At 42.0% G+C, this 22,049-nt stretch overlaps 1 protein-coding gene across 5 annotated transcripts in view; it reads left to right on the forward strand.

Moving 5' to 3' along the window:
* The first annotated feature begins 2,526 nt into the window (after positions 1–2,526).
* Positions 2,527–22,049, forward strand: part of klf12b (Kruppel-like factor 12b) — a 39,495-nt gene continuing 19,972 nt past the window's right edge. The window contains exons 1-3 of one of the 5 annotated variants that reach the window (XM_038720962.1): positions 2,731–2,970; positions 3,096–3,181; positions 19,095–19,177. In XM_038720962.1, coding sequence (XP_038576890.1) covers positions 3,115–3,181; positions 19,095–19,177 — 150 coding nt within the window. In that variant the 5' untranslated portion in view covers positions 2,731–2,970; positions 3,096–3,114. Of the gene's footprint in view, positions 2,682–2,730; positions 2,971–3,095; positions 3,182–7,122; positions 7,278–17,673; positions 17,891–19,094; positions 19,178–22,049 lie in introns of those variants that run through there. The other 4 variants (XM_038720965.1, XM_038720960.1, XM_038720964.1 and 1 more) reach the window with 4 other exon arrangements.

The raw sequence follows: 22,049 nt of genomic DNA on the forward strand, positions 1-22,049 counted from the left end.
AGGAGAGACTGACAGTGGATGAAGTTTGATAGCGTTTTGCAACCAAAACAACACGCTACTTTGGCTTAACTTGCAACAATGTGTGCACACTTCATATTCTCACAGTTGCATGTCACCTTCTGTTAGTCAGCAGTATATCACATTATCGAGTTTACTTCGCTTTACACAAATATACGGGCTTATGTCACATTATTTATTTTGCTTGCAACAGTTCCTCGTACATCTGCTCATTTCTAAGAAAAATCAGTTTGAGTGTCATCTTGTGGTGAAAGGATTTGTGTACTGACCATTCCAGTACTTTTATCTAAAAGAAAAAAAAAAATCGGTGTAGCAGCGTGTTCAACAGCAGTTCAATTTTGTTCAAGTCTAGCTCTGTTTGGGTTTTTTTCTTTTTTCACTCGAAGAGCTGTTGTTACTGTGTGATTGGTTGGTAGGTGGCTGGGTATTGCAGTAGGTGTCATGGACACTGAAAAGCTTTTTTGGAGGTCTACTGAGGACTGAAGTTGTGTAACACACCATCTCATATTTCAACCCTATTAAAAAAAATAGGGATCTTCATCATCTTTAGATAATGATATCCAAAAGCAATTGCCCATCATAAAACTCTAGATGCACTTATTAAAACTCTTTATCACAATGCTTAAATAAACCACCCTTCTATAGCTGGTTTTGTAGTCTGCAATTATACGCCATTAGAATTTACACCCCGGCCAGATCATTCCTCCTCTCCATTATTCTGTCCATCCATTCATCCATTTATTCAACCAACCCCTCTTCCCATTGGACACCTAGAGTCCCTATCCAGGCAGCCACAAAATACATTTCTTAATTCACCCGCATAAAATCACCCAACCATCCCTCTAGCCAGCCTATCCAACCTTATTAATCTCGTCCTTTCGTTCCAACCTCTCGTCTCCACCCAACAATTTTATCCTCTATTCATTGCAAACAGAAGACATACAGTATCTGAAGTGAAACAGATTGAATATTAAGTGAGTAGCAGTTGGACCAGGCGCACGGTACTGCTGTAAATCGTCATTTCCCCCCTCTCTGTCTCTCTCTCTGTATATCGTCTCTGGCTCTCTCAATCATGCGTCCATGCTTCTCATGATAAAGAGTGATATGAGCTCCATCAGCCATGCAGATGAGTCCTGCTTCCTTTACCTTAATTAGAGCTCCCAGGGGACTGGCTGTGGGCACTGAGCAGCATCGGCATCAGCCTTTCATACCACAGAGATACTTTTCATCAGAACGAAGAACACCAGGATTAAAACTGACATGGGTAAAGTGGCTCAGGCACTTTATAGAAGAGAATTTAAAAGCAGTCATTATGGGGATATGCTCTTGCACGTTATTCAAGGCTGGTCACTTAAACAGCAGGCAGAAATGGGTCATTTAAATGTAGGAACAGTAACTAAACGCTAAATGGAAATGAGTGAAATAGTAGCTTTTCGTACAAACCTATACATTCATCCATATCCATATCTAGTGAAAATTCTGGAGTTTAGCGTGTTAGAGCTGAAACAGTTAGTTGATTTGTGTGCCCAAAATCCACTGGTTCCAGCTTCTCAAACGTGAATGTTTGTTGCTTTTCGTAGACTTCTATAAAAGTAAATTGATTGTGTGGGGTTTTGGACTGTGGTCGAACAAAATAAGCAAATTGAATAAACCAACTTTGATGGACTATTTTCAAGAGTAAATGATTAACCATTTAGCCTAATTAAGAAAATAACTGATATTAATAATGAAGTAAATACTATTAATTGATAATATATATGATAATAGGTTGGTTTCCACCCTAATATATGTGTATATATAGATTATTTAATGTTTTCCGTTAATATTGGTCAAATAGATTTGATCAACATGATCAACATTAACTGAATATTAATGTTAATGTGATGTTTGGAAACACATGGTGCAAAATTATGTTTCATAGACTAATCAAAATCTTTTATATTGGTGAAGACTTACGGCCGCAGCTAACTATTACTCTCATTATCAATTAATCAGTCAATTATTTTCTCAATTATTGGATTAATGGATTGAGAAAAGGCTCACTTTTTCAGTAAATTGCTTTTAAAAAGTATAATATCACATGGCAAAGCAGCGAATCCTCACATTTAAGAAGCTGGAACCATCACATTTTGTAGGGTTTTTTTGCTTGAGACATTACTTAGATTATGGATGGATTAATCAACTAATCATTTCAGCTTTAATGAAAATGAATTATTTTTATAAAATGTTTTCATTAAAATATTTCAAACAATTTAAGTACATTTATAGTAACAATCAAATGCAAACATTCGCTTTATTATGTGTCTACTCCTCAGTAAAGAAAAATAAACAATTATCTCTAGACTATGACAGGATAATAATGTATGGTTGTAAATCAGACACAATGAACTGTTTCCCCCTCTTCACGTGTACCTTCCTCTCCGTCCCCTTTAAACGGGGAGGTGCTCCGGTGCTCACCCTCAGCCCGGGGCTCTCCGCTGCGCTCCGGGAGGGGTAGTGAGGGAGTTCGGGCTGGCTGAGAGCGGACGCGTCGGAAACCTCCCCGGAGGGGCCCCGTGTAATTCGATGCATGCTGTTAAAGCTTAGAGTATATTGTCTTCCCTTTGCTTATGAAGCCTCCACCCACCGGCCCACCCTACATTTAGCGGATCATGTGACTCGGGGTAAGTCATTTGCAAGTACAACAGTTCTCTGTGCGCTCCCATTCATTTCCTGAGAACTGCCTGAGCCGAGCAGCTGAGAGGCAGAAGGGGAGGGAGCTGCTCACTCACATACACTCTCACTCACACACACACACACACACACACACACACCACACACTTTTTCACACACACATACATACGCGCAGAGTGAGAGGAGAGGAGAGGAGAGGGAGAGGAGGAGAGGAGACAGAGAGGACTGTAGAAAGGAAAACAGTCTCCTAGTCTCCACGGCTCTGCAGCTTCTGACAAGGTCTGTGCATTTTTTTCGTCCTGTTCCTCTGCTGGCTGCTGCTGTGTGCTTCATTTGTCACGTTGCTGGGCTTTGTGCTTGTGTTCAGTGCGTCTCGTTCAGCTGTCATTTCTCTGTCAAAGCAGATGACAGCTCAGATCACCTATGGCATTGTGTTTGGTGTCTGTCAGCGAGGGAAAACAAGAGACCCTGCATGGTGCTGACTGGACATGTAAGACCTATTCCCAATGTAAATTCATAAGCTGTCATGACAACAAGAAAAAAAAAAGTGATTATACACTAAATGGCCATGGGCATGAGCAGCATCCCGACTTTACTGTGCCGGCACCAGTTGTGATATCTTTTGTGTCTCACTTATTTACCTCTAAAGCCACTTCAAAACACATCATCTTTGCAGTGTAGCAATGTTGTAGAATACTACTGACTGAATGTCTTGGTGGGGAATATAAGAAGAAGTGAAATGAGACAGCACCGCACCAAACTCTCTCTCAGCACTTCTCACTGGGAAAAAAGTTTGCTGTTTGTCAGAGTTTTGTGCATGCCTTAAAAGAGTTGTGTGAGTGTGTGTGGGTGTGCATTTGCGTGAAGAATTGTGGTGTGTGTGTGTATGTGAGACTGACAGGCTTGTTTGCCTACCATTGCCTACTGTAGCAGCTTAGAGACAGAGAAACGAGGCTGTTAGCAACGGGTTAAACATTAGGAGGCTCGGGTAGCGGAGGAAGGACACTGGGGGTGTGTGTGTGTGTGTGTGTGTGTGTGTGTGTGGGAGTGTTGCAGGGGTGGTGTCTTGGATGTCATCGGCAGCGCTCTCACTTCCAGGGTAATAGTCATTGGTATTGATGGGTGGCTGTCAGAGAGGCAGAGAGCCACCAGGTTGGGGAGAGTGGCCGGGGGCTGGCCCTTGGCTGTTATTTTCAATTACAGGGGACCAGGGCAGAGCTGACAGCAAAGGCATTTGTACATCCAGCAAGGGGGAGGAGGGAGGTGAGGGGAGTGGTGGCGAGAGGAGGGGCAGGGCTGGAGCAAGAGAGAGCAGTAGGGAGGGAGAAGAGTGGGAGGGGGATGAGACTCTGGCCTCTGCTCCTTGGTTTGATGTGGAAACTGAGCACTGACCTCTGTGACTTTAACCGCACGTTGTGGAGAGGCCCTGCCTTACCTTTAACTGTATGACAGCAGAAGGGTATGTTTAAGTGGGGGTCTCATCCAACCACAAAATAAAATGTAAAAAAAGGAGGGGGGTTGTCTGTGTGGATGAGACCCCCTGCAGCTCACCGATGTTCAGCGAGGAAGGTTAGTGCCCATTTAAACTCACTTAAATCCATTTACAAAGAGGCCTTCTCCCTGTGCATGAATAAGAAAACTCATATTACCACACATGAAGAGAAGACTCTGTACACTGCATGAACAGAAAAGGATAATCATATTAGATCCTGCGATCGATGACCAAATCAATGAAGGTTGTTGTTAGGAGAGGGTGATATTATCTGAAAATAATCATAATTCTGCAGGGTATTTTTTCAAAAACTAAATTCATGACCAAATGATAGTTCTCTACTTATGTTAATTTCTGCATTATTGAACCCTATGTTTGTGGTGGAGGATTTGATAGTTTAGCTGCTATAAGGGGCATTCATTACTGAACGCTGAATGTTCATACTGAACTGATTATATAGAATCATTATTGTAACTTAACAAATAAGTTACTTTTAGCAGTGGAGCTCAGTTGAGATACGCAGTATGTTACTTCCTTGTTAGAAGCAGATTGAAAGACCATGAAAGCCATGTAAACAATCGTTATTTTGTACTGAGCTGAACATAACGGCTTGAACCAGCAACAGAGCCAGCAAAGACAGTATGTACCACTGAGCTAAAAACAGTGTGAATCAGCACTGAATGCCGCAGTTGCATGAATGGTGATGTGTTCACTTATTGATGTATACTAAAAGTAATTTGAACAATGATGCAATTAGTTAGCTTTGAAAAAAAGTGAACAAAATAGTCAATGACTAGGAACCTTTGAATGAGCAAAATGTTTTGTAATTTCCACCCTGTTGCAGCATTTTCAGTAGAGAAATTGATTGAGTTGTTTTAAGCTGTCCTTTTCAAATGTTTGGATTTGCATCTTTAACAAAATATTAATATTTTTCAGTGTCTGCACTGTACATCATGCACACCTGGAAGAATAATTATAAGAAATTATAATATGTGTATTTTTTGATCCGATGTCCCTACTGGCAGGACGATACGAAACGCCATGGTTAAGATTTATTTGGGTTTAACCACAAAAATGTTTTGGTTAGTTTAAAGGGAGTGTAAGTGATTCTGCAGACAGATTATTAATATTTGAACTGAACTACCAAACAAATGCACCTCCCTCCAATACTCCCTCAGAAGCTCCACCCCCCAAATTTGAAATCTACGAGGTTTGTGTTGAAACACTTTCGCCTTTGCCTGGTCATATATGTGCCGGTGTATAAAACTCAACACTGTCGCACATCACTCTTTTGCATGAGCACGAATGCCACTTGTTGCTGATTAGCTGGAACAATGTTGTGTGGCATGGTCCACAACACTGTTTTTTATTTACAGAGTTAAAATCCAATGTTTTGTTGTCCCATCCATCCACCCTGACCTCTTCCCTATGAGGGCTTTGTGGCTGTAAAATAACGTCACACCTTTTCTATCAATGAGTCATAATTCCTAAAAGCTGTGGAGAGCTTTGTCTCTTAAAAGTAAACATGTCGTTTTGGGGTATTTGCTGAAACGACTGATGCTCTTGTTTTCCTTGGGTGGACAGTCTCAATAATTTGCTATGCTGGGATGCACCAATGTAGTTTGTCTGTTTGGTGTTCTCTCAACACATGATTTTTGGCTCTCCTCAGGCTCAACCAGGTGCTTCAGCTTGAGATGGTGAAATAAGTCTGTTGTGTTGTCCTCTTTTGTTATTAATGTCTGCTTGTTGCTGCTGTACGTACACTTATCAGTGTTGTTAACTATATAGGTATTGTCATGAATAATATAATGTGGTACATCTCTAGCTGTTTGCCTTCATCAAAGCTTCAAGCTGCCACTGCCACTCTGATTCCTTCAATGGCTCAACCCCCCATCCCAGACACAGTCAGAGGGCATATGATAGAGATCAGTCCAGGTGGGGGGGACTCCATTAAAAAGCCAATCACCAACGGATAGACTCTATCTGTCCATCAACACAGCTCTGCCAGTGCATTTAATTGCATGGCAGGATTCCCCCACAAAAGGCACCATCTATCTGCCACAGATCACAACACAAAATTGAGCGTGTGTTGACAGATTGACTCTTTCAGGAAGAAGTGCTATGCTCTAGTATGTGCAATCTAACGTACACTCAATTTCTTATTCAGAGAGATGTGAAATTCCCTGTATTACCCCTAATCAGCTGGGTTAACTGCTGGCATATTGACTGACTGCTGTATCATTGATCTAGGTGGGTGTTATGGAGTGTATCATCATTGATTGCAGATAGACTGCAGTGCACTATATGGCGGGATTCAATTGGGTCTCCAACTGTAAGCTACGGCCAAAGAGGAGTGAGACAGATTATAGAGGCTGGGTAAGCTAAAGGTGCATTGTAGGATATCCTGTGGTCCCTTTCAGCCACAAGAGACTGCCATAAACAAAACCCCTGAAATGCATGCACAACACCCACAGTCTCTTACAATAGACTAGCATGTCAAGGGCATGAATATGCAATGTGTGAGACAGACAGCACCTAAATAGATGGATGACTTTGTATACTGATAGATGTACCTGCCCACAAAAGCTAACTAAATCGACAGGACAAATAGTTCATCTATAGAGAGCCTTAATCATCCGAAACATCTGCAGTTATTTTGCTGTTGTTTCATTCTAAATAGCAGGACATGCTTTTGTAGTAAAGTTGAACTTGAGTGAAATAAGTATACTAATATTAATAGGTGAAGGCTGTGACCTGAATTCCATGTGCTGTTATTTCACCATGTCAGAAGATGACAAAATGTTCTCTCCTTTTGCGATTTCTCTTGTGGATTCAACCTTTGACCTCACTGTCCAGCCCACGTTTGTTTACCAAAATTGAGTTAAGGGTGTACATGGAGTGCTAGAGCATGTGTGTTTTGTGACTGAGTGAGAGAGAGAGAGAGAGAGGGAGGGGGGAGAAAGAAAGAAATAAAGAAAGAGAGAGGGCACGGAAAGTATTGTGCAACTGCCAGTGACTGAGGTTGATAGTCTCAATAGTGAAGACAAACAGAAAGAACTACAGCATGGGTGATTATAGCTTGTCAAACATCACTGTGAGTATTTTGATTTTTTTGTTACATTTTTCTGTCGAATACTTATAAGGATCCTGTTATTGTTTGAAGCCTCTCTAGAGCAACCAAGCTTTAATAGAAATAAAAGAACTGCCATAAAACAACAAACGGACTTAAGGGAAGCAGTATTTAAGATGATGCAGCCTGACCAAAGTGTTGATCCAAGTTTTTCTTTTTTCTACTAATGACACCATCTCTAGAGTAGCACACTCAGTACTTACTGGAAGTGAGTCATTTAGCAGGGCCTGACCCCAGACTCTCTTTTAAGGTTGCTCGACATGTTTCCATGGCTAGGATGGAAAGGTATGTCAATGGAAGGCCTGTCTATCTGTGGTGATGTTTCCCCTTTCAACCTACTGTGTATTTTTCTTTTGCCAAATATGGTTGGTGAACAGGAGGAAGGAGAAAAGGAAGGAAGCCAAGAAAGGCGGATGAAAAAGCAATCAAGTCAGCATTTTTTGAGCGTTTTGGACCCTTTTTGAGCTGGCTTTAGAAGCAGAGTTTCCCTTTATAGAATCTTGAGGGAGCTGCATCTCTCTAGCTTCAGTGCAGATGGTTTTAGCAGACCTACGTAAGGATGCTGCACAGATCACTGTGAACTTTGTTTCCAGTTGTACTGTAGGTCAACTGTTAGGAGAGGAAATTATGCAAACAACATGTGGAATCCATTTGGGGTTCCTGTGGCATTCCACTGGCTTTTTGGCTTTACAATTGAATGTCGGTTCATGCTATGGACCATAACTCATCTCAATTAGCTACTTCAACCAGGTATCAGCATGGCAAAGCATCAGTTGAAAAAGAGGAAAAATAATCAAAGTGAAGGCGTGAGGAGATGGGTAATAGAGGTAAACATAGCTGCTGTCTTTTATTAAGTGGTGTTGGAGAGCGGGAATGGGTCAAACCAGTGGGGAAAACGTTGTGATTGAAAATAACTGCACACACATTTGATGTAACAAGTGTCAGTGTGTTGGAATGTTTTGGTTGGTCCATTATTGTCTGTTTCCATGTGCGGTGCGTTTGGGTAAATTTGGTTGTGTAAGCACAAAGTGAGGTTAGATAGGGCACTTAGTGATGCTACATGAAGAGGACTCTGAGAGACTATTAAACATTAAGTGAAATGCATGTGTGCTTGTGTGTCTGCATATATGTCTACATAGCTTTGTTTGAATTACAAGAGATAGTGAGTGAGGAAAAAAAGAGAGAGGGCACAGTCTGAGTGTTTAAGTGTTTGAGCTGATATTATTTCTATTTGACTTGTTTACAGTAGATACTGTAGATGAGTCAGTGTATTGGTGCCTCTGCGTGCTTGCATTGTACAGTTATTGTAAAACATCTAGGTCGATCTTTGAGAGTGCATATGAGTGCACATGTGCTGTGATGCATTCAGAAGACAAGCTATTGTGAGTAGCATGTACACAGTGCATGTGTTGGGGGAAGGGGGATCGCTAACACACACATTCAGACATACATGTTGTAACACAAGCACACACACTCACTATCAGAGCCTAGGGGGATAAAAGGCAGTAGCCTAGTCAAAGAATCCCCCATTAGGGCAAGAGTGTACTGGAAGGAAAAGAGAGTATGTTGGTGGTGGTAGGGGAAGGATGCAGGTTATTGTGAGGATGCTAATCTAATGCATACCACCTCCCTGTTGGGGCAAGAGATGAGAGCAGGGGTTTTGACCCTCTGCTCATAGAAAGCAATGACTGGGTGTCATGATATATATATATATATATATATATATATATATATATATGCAGCCCTATAGGGCGATTAATCAATCGCGATGACGTCATATGCGATTACATAACCGCAAAAAGTGTGCGATTTAATAAAACAGAAAAGGTGTGTGAGACACTCCTCTCTGTGCGCTGCAGTCTGCTCATTATCTCCGTCCACACTCGCATGTGCCCCTAAAAAACCGATAAGCCTATGTGCAATGACAAAAATGTTGTATGAGCAGTGTGCCTGTAACTTTTACTCAACAACCCACCATGACCCCTCTCCCTGCCCCACCGCTAATCGTTCCTAACGTAGTGGACGCGCCACCGGAGTAACGTTACCGAGAGAAAGGCCGGTGCTCCAGTCGCACTGTGACAGAAACAGAGAGACGTCTGCAGCTGAAGCAGTTAAGACAGAAGAAAACTGGGAGAATATAAGGAAGATTTGGGTTTAGCTAGCAGACCATTTAACGTTAGCTGTATCGGTGCCTTTTGTTGTTCAACTTTTCACAGAGCCGACGTGCTTGTCAGTCACTTTTCGTCAACCGACCAATCACAGCCTGGATGGGCGGGACATTAAAAAAGTTTGACGGGCTACATCAAATCATTAAATGTTGAACAAAATGATTATTGACAAGTTAGTACTTAGCATTAACATATTAGAGTAGTGTAGAGCCTTGAGATTTGACGAATAAAAACAACCCACGGAGATAAAACAGTTGTAACTGGATTTAATATTTGACTAGTGGTAAAAAAGTATACTATTATATGAAATTCTAATGAATGTAGTATTTAATATATTATTGTTATACCAATGATAAAATAACTCAACATGATACTCTTTACTTAATACACTCATGTACAGTTCCTCCTCCAGGTTGTGGATTGAGACTAGCTAGCTAGCTACTTCCTTAAGCAAGTAGTCTCATAGTACCATTTGTTCCATTATAATCGCAATCGCAATATTGTCCACAATAATTGCAATATGACCTTTTCTCCAAATCGTGCAGCCCTAATATATATGTATATATACATATACATATAAATCTATCTATCTATCTATCTATCTATCTATCTATCTATTATATCTCAACATATGTATACCTGTGTATACATATATACACACAGGTTTTCCTGTATTTTATTTATTGTGGATTCTGTACAGAGCTGTGCCCACGATGCACCTCGGCCAGTTTGAGAGGACTATTAAATACTGCAGTGTGGTCACCTCAACTTGGGACCTATGCACTGAGAGTAAATAAGAGACGAGAACAGAGTCACTGGGTGCATTTTTTTATTGATCCACTGGAGCTAACCTCTTTTTCGCTATCTGCCTCTCTCTTGCACACATACAGTATAGCCGTACAGTTTGTAAGCCTCGCCATAAACATACAAAGAATATTGCAGTATCTTCATACTCTCTGCAATACCCCCCCCCCCCCACACACACACACCTGTGTGAAGGGGGTTCTAGAGAGGTCACTCAATTATGATGAAGCAAGAAGACCTTATGGTGTATTGGCTCTTTAGGAGCTATTTTGTTGCATCTGTTTGTGGTTTCATGCGCTCAAACAGAATATTTAACTTATTATTTCTCATGATTACATCAAAATGATCTTCCATTGGACGTAAACTGTATAGAATGGCATCACAAATTGCTTTGACAAGTCGAAGCTCACTTGAGTAATGCCACCTCACTTTGGCGCTGTCACGGTCATAGCGTGTTTAGCTGTTTCTCTGCTGCATCTGAGGCACATGATGCAAGAGGATGTCAGACTCTTCTGTTTACCTCTCTCGAGCACTGTGGAGGAGTGTGTGTGTGTGTGTGTGTGTGTGTGTATTTGTGCGTGTTTTTGGTTTGTGCATGTAGGTGTGTGGGTGGCTGTTTGTGTTGAATGGGAATCTTTATTCTTCTTTCATGAGCAGAGCTGCAATATTGAGAGTTGTGTGTCTGTCTCTTAATCTAAGATAAATATGGTTCATTGTGGGTGCAGGCAGAGGTCACAAGGTTTTGTCTGTGTGTGTGTGTGTGTGTGTGTGTGTGTGTGTGTGTGTGGTAGCCAGATTGTAGAACAGAGCAGGGGCTCAGGAAGTCAGCTTTATAAAAAGTGCATTTGACACAGACGGAGACACAGACAAGCCAGACAGCGACGACTCTTCTTTTCGCTTTGAGTGTTTCCTCTCAGAATAAGTAGCTTCTTCATTTCCCACAGTGTCACAAGACCTTAGAAGGGACGGAGGTGGTACTGGCGGAGGTGGGGAGCTTTTACAAAGACAAAAAGTCACAAAAGAACTTGAAAATTCACAAAAGATTTTGTCCCTTTTGTCCCTTATGACAGGCTAATGAAGAAATGCAAGGTGTTGAGTTTTTTTATCCTAACATTTTAAAGAGACACTAGAGACATATCTGGTTAGTATTAAAACTGACACAACTTATATTTAACTGTCATGTGCTTAGTTTAAATAAGGGCGTTTGGGCTGAATTTTAAGTGTGTGACAATGACAGTATGGGAGTATTTTTTTATTGTTGTTCAGTACCGTTTGAGCAACTTTTAATTAAAATTTGTTTTTTATGTAAACATTCTGACGTAGTGATGCTGTATGTTGTGTCCTCCCACCAAAGTGTTCCTACAAAATGCGTGTGTGTATGTGTGTGTGTGTGGTAGTGAAGGCAGTGGACTTGAGCTGCATCCGGCGACCTCATCCCGACAGGATTACTGACACAGGATCCCCCCTGCCCCTGGCAGAAATAGCAGGGACCCAAGGGCAATCCACCAGAATATGGGAACTTCCGTGGGCCTCGCTAGTGTGCAAATGTGTGTTGTTTGTGAGTGTGTGTGTGTGTGTGTGTCTGTATATTTACATGGGTATCAACTCTCTTTAAATGGAGCTGGTTCCTCTCAGGTGCTTTGGCCCCTAGCTCAGGCAAGAACATGAGTTCACTGCTCTTTCTCTCACACACACAAACCCCTGTTTTACCCATCTGACTATTCAGTCATTGCTCCTGCTTTTGAGAGAATGTAATGTATATGAGACTGTATACTGTATATGAAGGAACGCTGTTGTATGAGATGTGTACAGGAACTTACATAATGAGGTCATTGTGCAGGGATAAAAACATTTGGCACTCCACATTATTGCTGAGCTCATTTTCACATACAGATACTGTATCAAACCCCCTGAACCCAGGGTCATTTAACCTTACATGGAACCCATTCTGCGTAGCACAAAATGCCCATTTTTGATTAAAATAACTTAACTGTCCATTATAAAATAGACACAGCGTTTCTGTTTCTGAACATATCACAACTTTGCATATATTTGAGGTTTTCTCAACGGCAGGTTTCACTGCAAAGGAGCTTGATTTGTGTTCTGATGTACGGATCAATCAAATCAATACTCACCCTTTGCAATGTCCACTCAGCCTATGCAAATGGTTTTAGTGTCCATCTTTGAGGCTGTCTCAGTCTATTCTCCTCTGTGTCTTTGGTTTAATATCTTACGTTTCTTCCTGTACATGGACTTGACAAGCATTTTTGTTGACAATATCCTCCTGCACGACCAGCTTTATGTGTACTCGTGCAGTCTTGGAATATTTTGTTGTTCATGACATGCTCTTTAAATAAAATTATCACTTTTTTTTATGTGGTTACTGTGCTGCTGAGTTTTGTGATGTCAAGAAATGGAAGGCTGCAATGTGGGGAAGGGAGCCCATTTGTGTACGCCACATCAAAAATATGATATTATCAGACAGATAGAGGATGACATTCAGTTTAAATTGATGGGACCTGATAAGCTCCCCTAGAATGGCTGTATGTCCCAGAGATGAAAACATCCAACACATGAGAAGTGTATTCTGTCCAATAATAGCTGTGGTCATGAAGAAAGCTGTGTTTTCCCTCTGTGGAACTTATTTATTCCCAGAGGAAAAGGGCAGGGTGTTTTGAGGTAAAGTGCATCAGTTGAGTGCAACTCTAAGGGGTTTTTAACCCTAAAGGGAACTTTCGTCTCTTTTATCAAAGAATAGTGCATATAAACTGTGGTTTAATGCCATTGTGCTTGTCTGGGGTTAGAGATGTCCACGGCTCTATGAGCAGCGAGGTAGCAGCACTCTGCTCTCTTGAGCCTCGTTCAAAAATGTCCCAAAAGCATCCAAAAGACTTCGCTTGCTGCTCCTGCCAAGGAAAATACAGCTTATGAAATGGAAATTCTGAGACCATTCACAGAGTGCCAGGAATGATTAGAAAAAAAGACTATGTCCATCTCAGTACATCCAGGAGTGAAAGCAGAGGGAAAATGCACTTCCCCACCTTGCTCACACAGACACACACATAACAAACAGCCTCAACACAGTTTACCTGGTATGTGCTGTTTGGGGTTAGACTGTAATTAAAGGGGAATTCCACCAATTTTATACATAAAGGTCAGTTAAGTCGTCACGGGGAGTAAAAACAGTTGTTATCTTCCGTGGCTCTGGAGGGAGTTTTGTCAAGTCCTGATGATGTCATCAGATTTAATTTAAATTGTAAGTAAAAGGTAAATGGCTACATTTATGTAGCACTTCAGCCTCTCATTCACAGAAGGTTCTGGCCATTAGGAGCAATCTGGGCTTCAGTATCTTGCCCAAAGACATTTTAACATGTGGACAGGAGGACCTGGGGATCGAACCGCCAACCCTGTGATCTGTCAATGACCTCCTCATTAGGTCTTGTGTGGGCATCTAAGCTAGGTGTTTATCTGGTGTTACCTTTTTCTCTATTATGATTATATTTAGCTACTGCCTCAATAACACACTCAGTTACTAAGTTAATAAGCATCAAGATATTTTTTTTGCAAAGGCTAGCTGTGACTGCACTCCTTTTTACCTCTGTTTTACTATTTCTACAGATGTTACATGTTGCTTTTTTTTAAATCCCAATTTTCTATGATATTTGTGAAACAGATGTCAAAAAGTCTGAATCTGGTTTTGACTAAATATGTAGTTTATGCCTTATGGATTTGTAGGGCAGCTCTGACCTCTGTGGGTTGATGGTTCAAGTCTGTTGAACCTTTGACCACACCAAGCGCCTTTATTTGCCTGGATGCAGTTACTCTTTAAGTAGTAACTCTGCAGGGAACCATTTGAATGGGCTCTCAAGGCCAGAATGAGGCCAACAAGATGAGGTCATAAACAGACACAGCTTAACATGAAGCAGACTGTGGTTGAGATTGAAAATCAGTTTCGATTCAGCTGTGGCTCTATTGTGTCTACACTGCTTCCAAACAAGATTAATGATTTTCACTGCACGTATATTAGACTTTTATTTTCCAGTGTCACTCAGCCAATTCACTTTTCTAGCAAGCATTTTTTTTTGTAACCTGTCTATTGAGCATGTTGTAAACATAGTCAACTTTCACTACTTTTCTAAATGTTACTGCACTGAGGGACTCAAATGAGAGGAAGCAGGGGAGTGTGTTGGTGAGCTAGTAGTTGTAGGCTGGTTATCAGGCCAATGTGTCACACCAGGGTGTCCAGGGGCACAGAAAGGGGAAGTGAGTCGCGGCAAAGAGGCCGGCGGCACACAATGCAGGCAAAACACAGGAAATGCTCATGACACACCACCTACAGCTGTCCTTTTTATGCATTTGCACATATAGCACTAGCTAATCATTTGTTTCTGATTTGCAACATTTGGAAATGTTTTTCCTCGCTGTTTCCCTCTCTTGCCTTTCCTTCTTTCTTTTTGTCTTTGGTAGAGGACCGGGTGGGAGGGGGTCTGTTGGCATTCTTGCACCGTGTGCTTTGCGCTCGACTGGGCCTTGGCTCTGGTCCATATCCCCTCTCTACCCTCTCTCGCTTCTCTGACTCCCGCCCCTCCTCCTCCCCACTAAACCCCCCCTCAACCTCTTCAACTCCCCTTGGTTGCTTCCCCAACCACTGCTCCTGCCAGCAACTTTGTGCTCGTCAACAAACCTCCACCCTCACTCACTTCTCTTGCTATCACCTTCCCTAACACTTACTCATGTATCTCTGATAATTCATTGCCCCCCTTTCCTTCCCCTCACCCTTTTCCATCTCTCTTCAATCCCAGCCCGTGGCAGCAGGTCCAGCCTCTGTGACACAGATGCACCCAGTTGCTCTGGGCGCTCGACATGGGAACGAGGCATTGGCCGGCCCGTCTGTTCCAGTGTGTTTCAGGGTGTGTGGTGTTCATGTGTATGTGTGCAAGTGTGTGCACATGAGAGAGAGAGAGAGCGAGAGAGAGAGAAGAGATGACACACACAGCCGGATACTAAATCTGGTTTCATGAGTTTGTTTAAGCTTAACTTTCACTCAAAATATGTGTTCATTGCTGTGTGAGCGAACAGCCAGAAACGGTGTTAAGCAGGATCTGTGTTCACGCATGCATGTGCTGAGAGAACGTGAACTCATAGCACAGGTAAGATAAAGCTAAAAGGCATGTCATGAATGAGCCAGAGACCTGCTCTCATTGGGGTTTGTAGGCTCGTTAGAATTTTTACATGTTTTACTTTTGACATTTTTGGGGGTTTACGTGTGTCATGTGTGTGTGCTTGTTTGTGTGGACATCTGTGTGTATACGAGTATGATGTTACTAGTGTATGAGGTCAACAAAGTCAGAGGCTTTCAAATGAGGTTTGGCACCTCTAATTGATCAAGCTAGTCTGTTCACGGTAGGTTTGCTCGGGTTTTATCCTTCCCCTACAGCTAGTTCCCATAGCTTTCGTCAGCACAGAGCTGTAAGCCATCAGTGAACTTGGAGACAGTGGACCTGAGGTCATAGATGCGGCTATGTGGTGGGAGTTTCAGTTCATACTTTGAAATGCATTAACAGACACAAATATGCAACAGAAAAGCGAAGAGAGCAGCAGACACTGGAATATGTATATTTCAAGCATTTTTGCTGCTGGCCTCAATCTTCACCTGCTCCCTTTACCTTGTTTTTTTTATTCAAGGGATTTTGGTGGGGATGGGAGGGCGGGTTGCTGAGAGAAATGAGATGCCTCAACACTCCACTGCCCTCCACTCTCCATCCAACTCCCCCACACACCTGGGATGGCCATTTCATTTCAGAGTGCTGCAAATGGAAAGGTGATCTTAATCTACCCTGTTTCCCTCTAACCCCCCTCCCTCTCTCCATCTCCCACACACAGAGTCTCATACTGCTGATGGACAGCACACTGCTAGTTGCCTAAGCCTGGCATCAGCACACCAACTTTAGTGATGGAAAATACTGGATACACTTTGGTTTATTACCCTGAACAAATTCTCTTCATTTCAAACACAATCTTTGTTCATATTGTTATCTTTTTGGCTTGTGATCTTGAAGTACTAACTGACCAACACATCCTCATACCTAAACAACATGAATAGGTTGCTTTGCAATGGCTCCCCAAACAACATATATGACCGCTGGAAAGTACCAGTGACAGGCGTACCAGACCTTAAGTACATTAAACATGTGGTTAATGCTGTGAAATGGCTGCAGTCTGCTTGGGTTTAGGCAAAAAAACAACTTGGTTAGGTTTAGGAAAAGATCATGGTTTGGGCAGAGACGGTTTAGAAAGGAGACAGTTCACTTAAGAGTCATTTCCTGTATTTTGTCACTGCCCTGGCCCTTTAGGAAACTAGTGGTGGATCCTGAGTCAGTTCACTCTAATAGGAGAAGTGAACATGAGCACAGTTTATACCACTTCTTTTGTCCCATAGTCACTGAAGTAATTTTTGGACCCATTTTTCATAAGTCACATAACATTCTAACAATAAAATGGCATTTTCAGCCAGGAAGTTTATACCATTCGATATCATTGGTACATTTTATAATGCATTATCTTCTGTTATAGAGCATCTTTAGTTTTAGTTAAAATAAGCATCTTACATTACGTACATCATGAGCGTAAGTAACCTACAAAACATTATTGAATGCATCAACAATGACTTTGGTTCACACAGGACACAAAGTCCTGTGCTTGTTTGACCCAGCCACCCCATCCGCCACCTAGCACAGACTTTCTCACTCTTTAAACTATGTCACCTCCTTTGCTCCCGTCATAATTATTACAGGCACTAGAGGTTGCATCCTAACAAAAAATGTAAATATGAGTCGACCTATACAGCCATTTTTCTGGTGAGGACAAGCTGAACTGGCAGACAAAATCCTTTCCAGGGGGAAAAGGCAGTTGACAGTTGACTTTGTTCAAAGTATTTCGACGTGACCTCTTCAATTCCCTCGGTTAGCTCATTAGTCTGTGTTAGGTCTCTCTCACTGTTGTTAGCTCTTTGGTCATTACTGTCACAAGCAGAGGTATGCAATGGCTATTGATTTCCTATGAATAGCCTGCTGCAGGCCAGTTCATTAGGAAGGCGCTCACAAACCACTGGATTAACTGGACTGTAGGCACAGTGGGAAAGGTTGTTGCTTTCAAGAAATGCACAATTCTGACAGTGCAGGCTATGCAAAATAAGTGTGTGCACATTTAACATAGAGAACAAATACGTTTGGATGTGGTCAACTTTTGTGAGGCTCAAAAAAACAACATTTTGAAAAAGGAAATTTGCCCTATGAAAAAATCAAGATTTTATCTGAGAAGGAGAAAATGTCTCAGCCAGAATGATGGTCATCTTGAGGAAAACAAACCTCACTTTCTGCCTCTCTTAGTGCACCCGTCTCTCTTCTTCTCCTCCTCAACACATGGCTTGAGGCTGGACTGAGGCTGCAGCTCCACCCGCCCAGCCGTTACTATGGCAACGCTATCTGGGCCTACCAAGACCTGAAGCCGAAGGACATCCTGGACAACAATACAATAGCAGCACAGCCAGGGTACCTGAGGGACTTAGACCTGAGAGGCGAGATCTGGGGGTTGCAGATTGAGAGAGTAAATCCTCCCTCTTTTTCTACCTCCCTCACACACAAACACAGTCAGGATTAGCCTTTTGCTTGAGAAGAGGTAGTGGAACAATACATCGAATGCAATTAATTTTCTGTTGCTATTTTTTTATTGAAATCTGTAAAAAGAAATGTTTTTGATAACTATCTTGAGTGGATTTTCTGGTGAGTAAAACATCTTGATTGTTGGACAGGCCAATAATGTAGTGTAGTGATAGATCTGAGATGGTTAGTATAGTTAGATGATCAGGCAACCAGCTGTAGAGAAAGAGTATGTGTCATTCATGATTGGCTGAGCTTTTTTTTTTCTTTGCACAAGAGTGGTCATGATGGCCATGGCGCTGCTGTCTGCAAGGACTGGGCCACACATCCTGCCGCTGGTGCCAGCAGTAGAGAGTAATAGAGATGTTTAGAATCTATTTGCCTTGCTTGCATTCCTCCATGTACTGCTGCTAAAATAATAAGAGGGAGGGTTACCTCAGGTCGGCCCCAGCTGAGGGATACGGAACATGCATTGTTGTCATTGGCTCTATCTGAGTATCCCTCTTAAAGCCACAGCACGGAGCTGAGGAGCCGGGCACTGCTGCCCACTTTGCAGAGGCACAGTGCTTAGAGGCAGCAGAGGGAAGGCTAAATGAATAGATGTATTAAGAAGTGTGTGTGCTTTTGTGTGTTTGCATGTGTGTAAGTGTTCTATTGTGGTATAAATGTACAAATATATGAAGTGTATGAGTGTAAAATGTTGTCATAATTTTACTCTTTTCAAGTATTATAACCATTTTTACATCATATGTCTAGAGAGGAAACATTGTCTGGTTGTGTTACTGCCTTTGCTATTGAGAAACTCTATATCAAAGCAAGTATGTGTATTCCATTGAAGTCTTAAGAGGATTTTATTCAGCGTTATGAAGTGTTATTAGCCCTGCAGCAGCCCACCAGGCAATTGAAAATCTTTATTATGGAGAAGAGGGAGTCATGCTGTGCGCTGACTGAGTTTACACAGTTTGTGTGCATCTTTTGTCTGTCAGCTTCTGATGATTTTGAAACATGAATTAGTGTCTATTTAAAATGTGTTTGTTTCTCAGTGGGTGCAAGCACAACATTGTAGATGTCCATGCGTGAATAACTGAGTGTGGGACCTGCTTAGTCATGCTAAAACACCCGTCTTACACCTCCTCTCTATCCCTTCACAGGCAGCCTAAGAAACAGGATGTTAATGCTTGACGGAATGCCTGCAGTCCGAGTCAAAGCTGAGCCCCTGGAATCGGAACAAGGGGTAAGAGAGCAGTTGTTTTCCAGACAATTCCCTTTTTTTTCTCTCCTGCTTTCCTTTCCATCTTTCCTCCTCCCGGCAATGGGCCGATAATCACTCCCAGGCCTAAGCAAGTAAGCGCGAGGGTGAGGGGGTAAGAGGAGTGGTCGGAGAGCATGGTAGTAAGCAGGAAGAGGAGAGGAACCAAGAAGAGGAGGAGAACCACAGCTGGAGGAGGAATGCATTGGGGGGGTTCGGGGAGGTGACTGGAGCCAGCAGAGAGTCCGTGCTGGCTGAGGGTGATTGCGCAGATGTAGTCACTGCTCTGGGGAGGAGGGTCACATGGGAAAATCTTGTCTATCTCTGTCTGTTCCTGCCCCTCTATGTCTCTCAATTTCCCTTCATCCTCCCATACCCTTCTTTCCCACTTACACTCCCTTGCACACATGAGCAAATACACACAGACAAACACAATACGCCACACTATGCCTTTCCTCTGCAAACACTATCACAGCTCCAGCTATCCCTTTTATTGTATCGCTGCATGCCTCTGCTGTCTCACAGTGCTCTTTGTAACCTCTGTGTTGTTTCTATCACTCAATATGAATTGATCACAGAGAATAAGTTAATTGTCACTAAAAGATCAGTTAGTAAATTTGCACCAGCAATGTTTGTGACTATATATATTGACCATGTTAGGGAAAATGGAGTTACCTCTGGTAGATACCTTCCAGTATCAGTGCTCTCTGGTCCAACATACCTAGAAATAAAGTGGTCTTGTTATGGAGAGGCTGTTGCTAGGTTACGAGGGCTTTGTGTGGCTGCCACAGCTGTGTGTGCAGTGGGTGCAGGCCACTTAATATTTGTAATCATGATGAATTAGTGTTCAGTTATTATTGATTTCCATTCATAAGATATCAATAATATCTTGGTCCCTAATATATCACCCAGAGCACTTTGTGGCAGAAGAGCAAAATTGTTTCTGTTGCGACAAAACCAGGAGCATTAGCCCATGATGGATGAGAAAAATACCACCTGCTGATAACCCATTGGGTTACTTCAAGTCTTGTAGAGAATTATTTGGCTGTATAGATGCTTTGTATTGATATGAACTGAACCTGTTTCTTCACATCTAAAGACTTGACAGAGAGGCAGCAGGTGGTTTACTTTCTGGGTGTCCTGCTCTCAGCTGTGGCTCAAGGGTTGAGTGCCGTGCTCCTGCGCTGCTACCTAATACCTGCTGTTTGAAGTCATTCTCCATACTTGTAGTGATGTCAGTCACAGACAGGATGTGAGCACTGCAGCCCACATGGCTTTGAAGTGCACCGAGATCCAATCTTGCCCTAACAGACTGTGCTTCCCTTTAGACGGCAGACAGACAGTTTAGGCTGCTGCAGAAATGTGGTCTTCATTTTGGTGGCTGGGGGCCAAGGGCTTGCTGGAAATGGTCTGCCTCGTTAGACAATTCGCCTGCAAGGGGCTGGAAAATCTGCCCTGCTAACCAGTATCCCCTAATAAAGACAATGGCATGAGGACAGAGGCAGGCAGAGCATATCTTTATACGTGTGTGAGTATGTGTAGGTTGGAGCGCATACATGTGTTGGTATCTGTCAAAATGAAAGTGGGAGTGGCTAAAGTTTTCCGTTTGTGCTGGTTGAGATGAGTCTGAGAACTTAACCCCAACATGCATCTAACCCTTTGTTTTCACTTTTGTGTACACTGTACACTCTGTTTTTTTGACCTTTCCACACAAGTGTTCCCCCTTTTGTTTTTTTAAACAGGAGCCACACAGGATTGGCTAATTTTAATAGGTTGTCAGTAACTGATGTAGCACATTCTTTTTTTTAATTCAAATGAAAAGTGGAATTCATCAGCAAAAACAATCACCCATCTTCAGTTCAGTTCATTCTGTTGCTTTACCTCACTGGTCTTGATCAGAAATTTACATTTACATTTATTCATTTAGCTGACATTTATGGCTGTCACGTTTTCAACTTAAACTAAATTAAGTGCTTAAACTAAACTACAGTAGGGAATTGACGGTGCTTTGCAGGGCCTACACTGCTTCACTTGATTGACAAGCTAACATTAATGTAAGGCAGTTGCAGTTTAATCTGGCAAGCAGCCTTACCCCTGTACTTTGATTTTTTTCCATCTTTGAATCCGAAATGCTTCCTCACATAACTTATCAAATGGTTTGGTATCATGATTAACTGTACCACACAACTTGCTTACTTTCTCTATTATGTGTTAGCGATAAGACAAACCTTAACCTAGTTTACTGACAGGGCAACAGGACATGTAATGGGTCAGAGGGACCTGCAGTCCAGTAAAATAAATTTGAGCTGATCATTAAATAAAAAAATTACCACATTTGAATAGCTAAAATTTTGAATGAAACATGACAGCTCTATTGAGTTAGACCAGCGGCTAAAAATCACTACAGCTGTCTGTCTCGATATGCTGTTAAATTGATATTATTTGGTCAGTTTCCTAACTTAGGAATCCTCATGTGCTAACTTTGTGCAATGTTTAATCAAATCACAGAAAAACACAAGGGTAACTGCATTACTAAGCATTACTTGACTAAGTCTCAGTCAGGTCGCCTAATGGTAACATCTGTAAGACAAACTGTAAGACTATAAGTGACATGGACTCACTTTAAGCAAGGTACGTGATTTGTTGAATGCTGGTGTCTTTTTTTGGTATCACCTGCTTTCATAAAAGCAGTAAGCCATTTAAAGTATGTGTTTTGTTACACTACTTATATCACAGTTAAAGGGGTAAGGTACAAGCACAAAAGTTGTAGCACAACTTCTCTCCACAATGTCTCTCCTATGTAGCCGTTAGTCTCCATATAATCACATGCAACATTTCTGTGTGGTTCATTGCTTTT

The sequence above is a fragment of the Micropterus salmoides genome, unplaced genomic scaffold, assembly GCF_014851395.1.
Source record: "Micropterus salmoides isolate LMB-PRFRI ecotype aquatic unplaced genomic scaffold, ASM1485139v1 Ms_hic_scaffold_15, whole genome shotgun sequence".
In the NCBI taxonomy this organism is placed as follows: domain Eukaryota; kingdom Metazoa; phylum Chordata; class Actinopteri; order Centrarchiformes; family Centrarchidae; genus Micropterus; species Micropterus salmoides.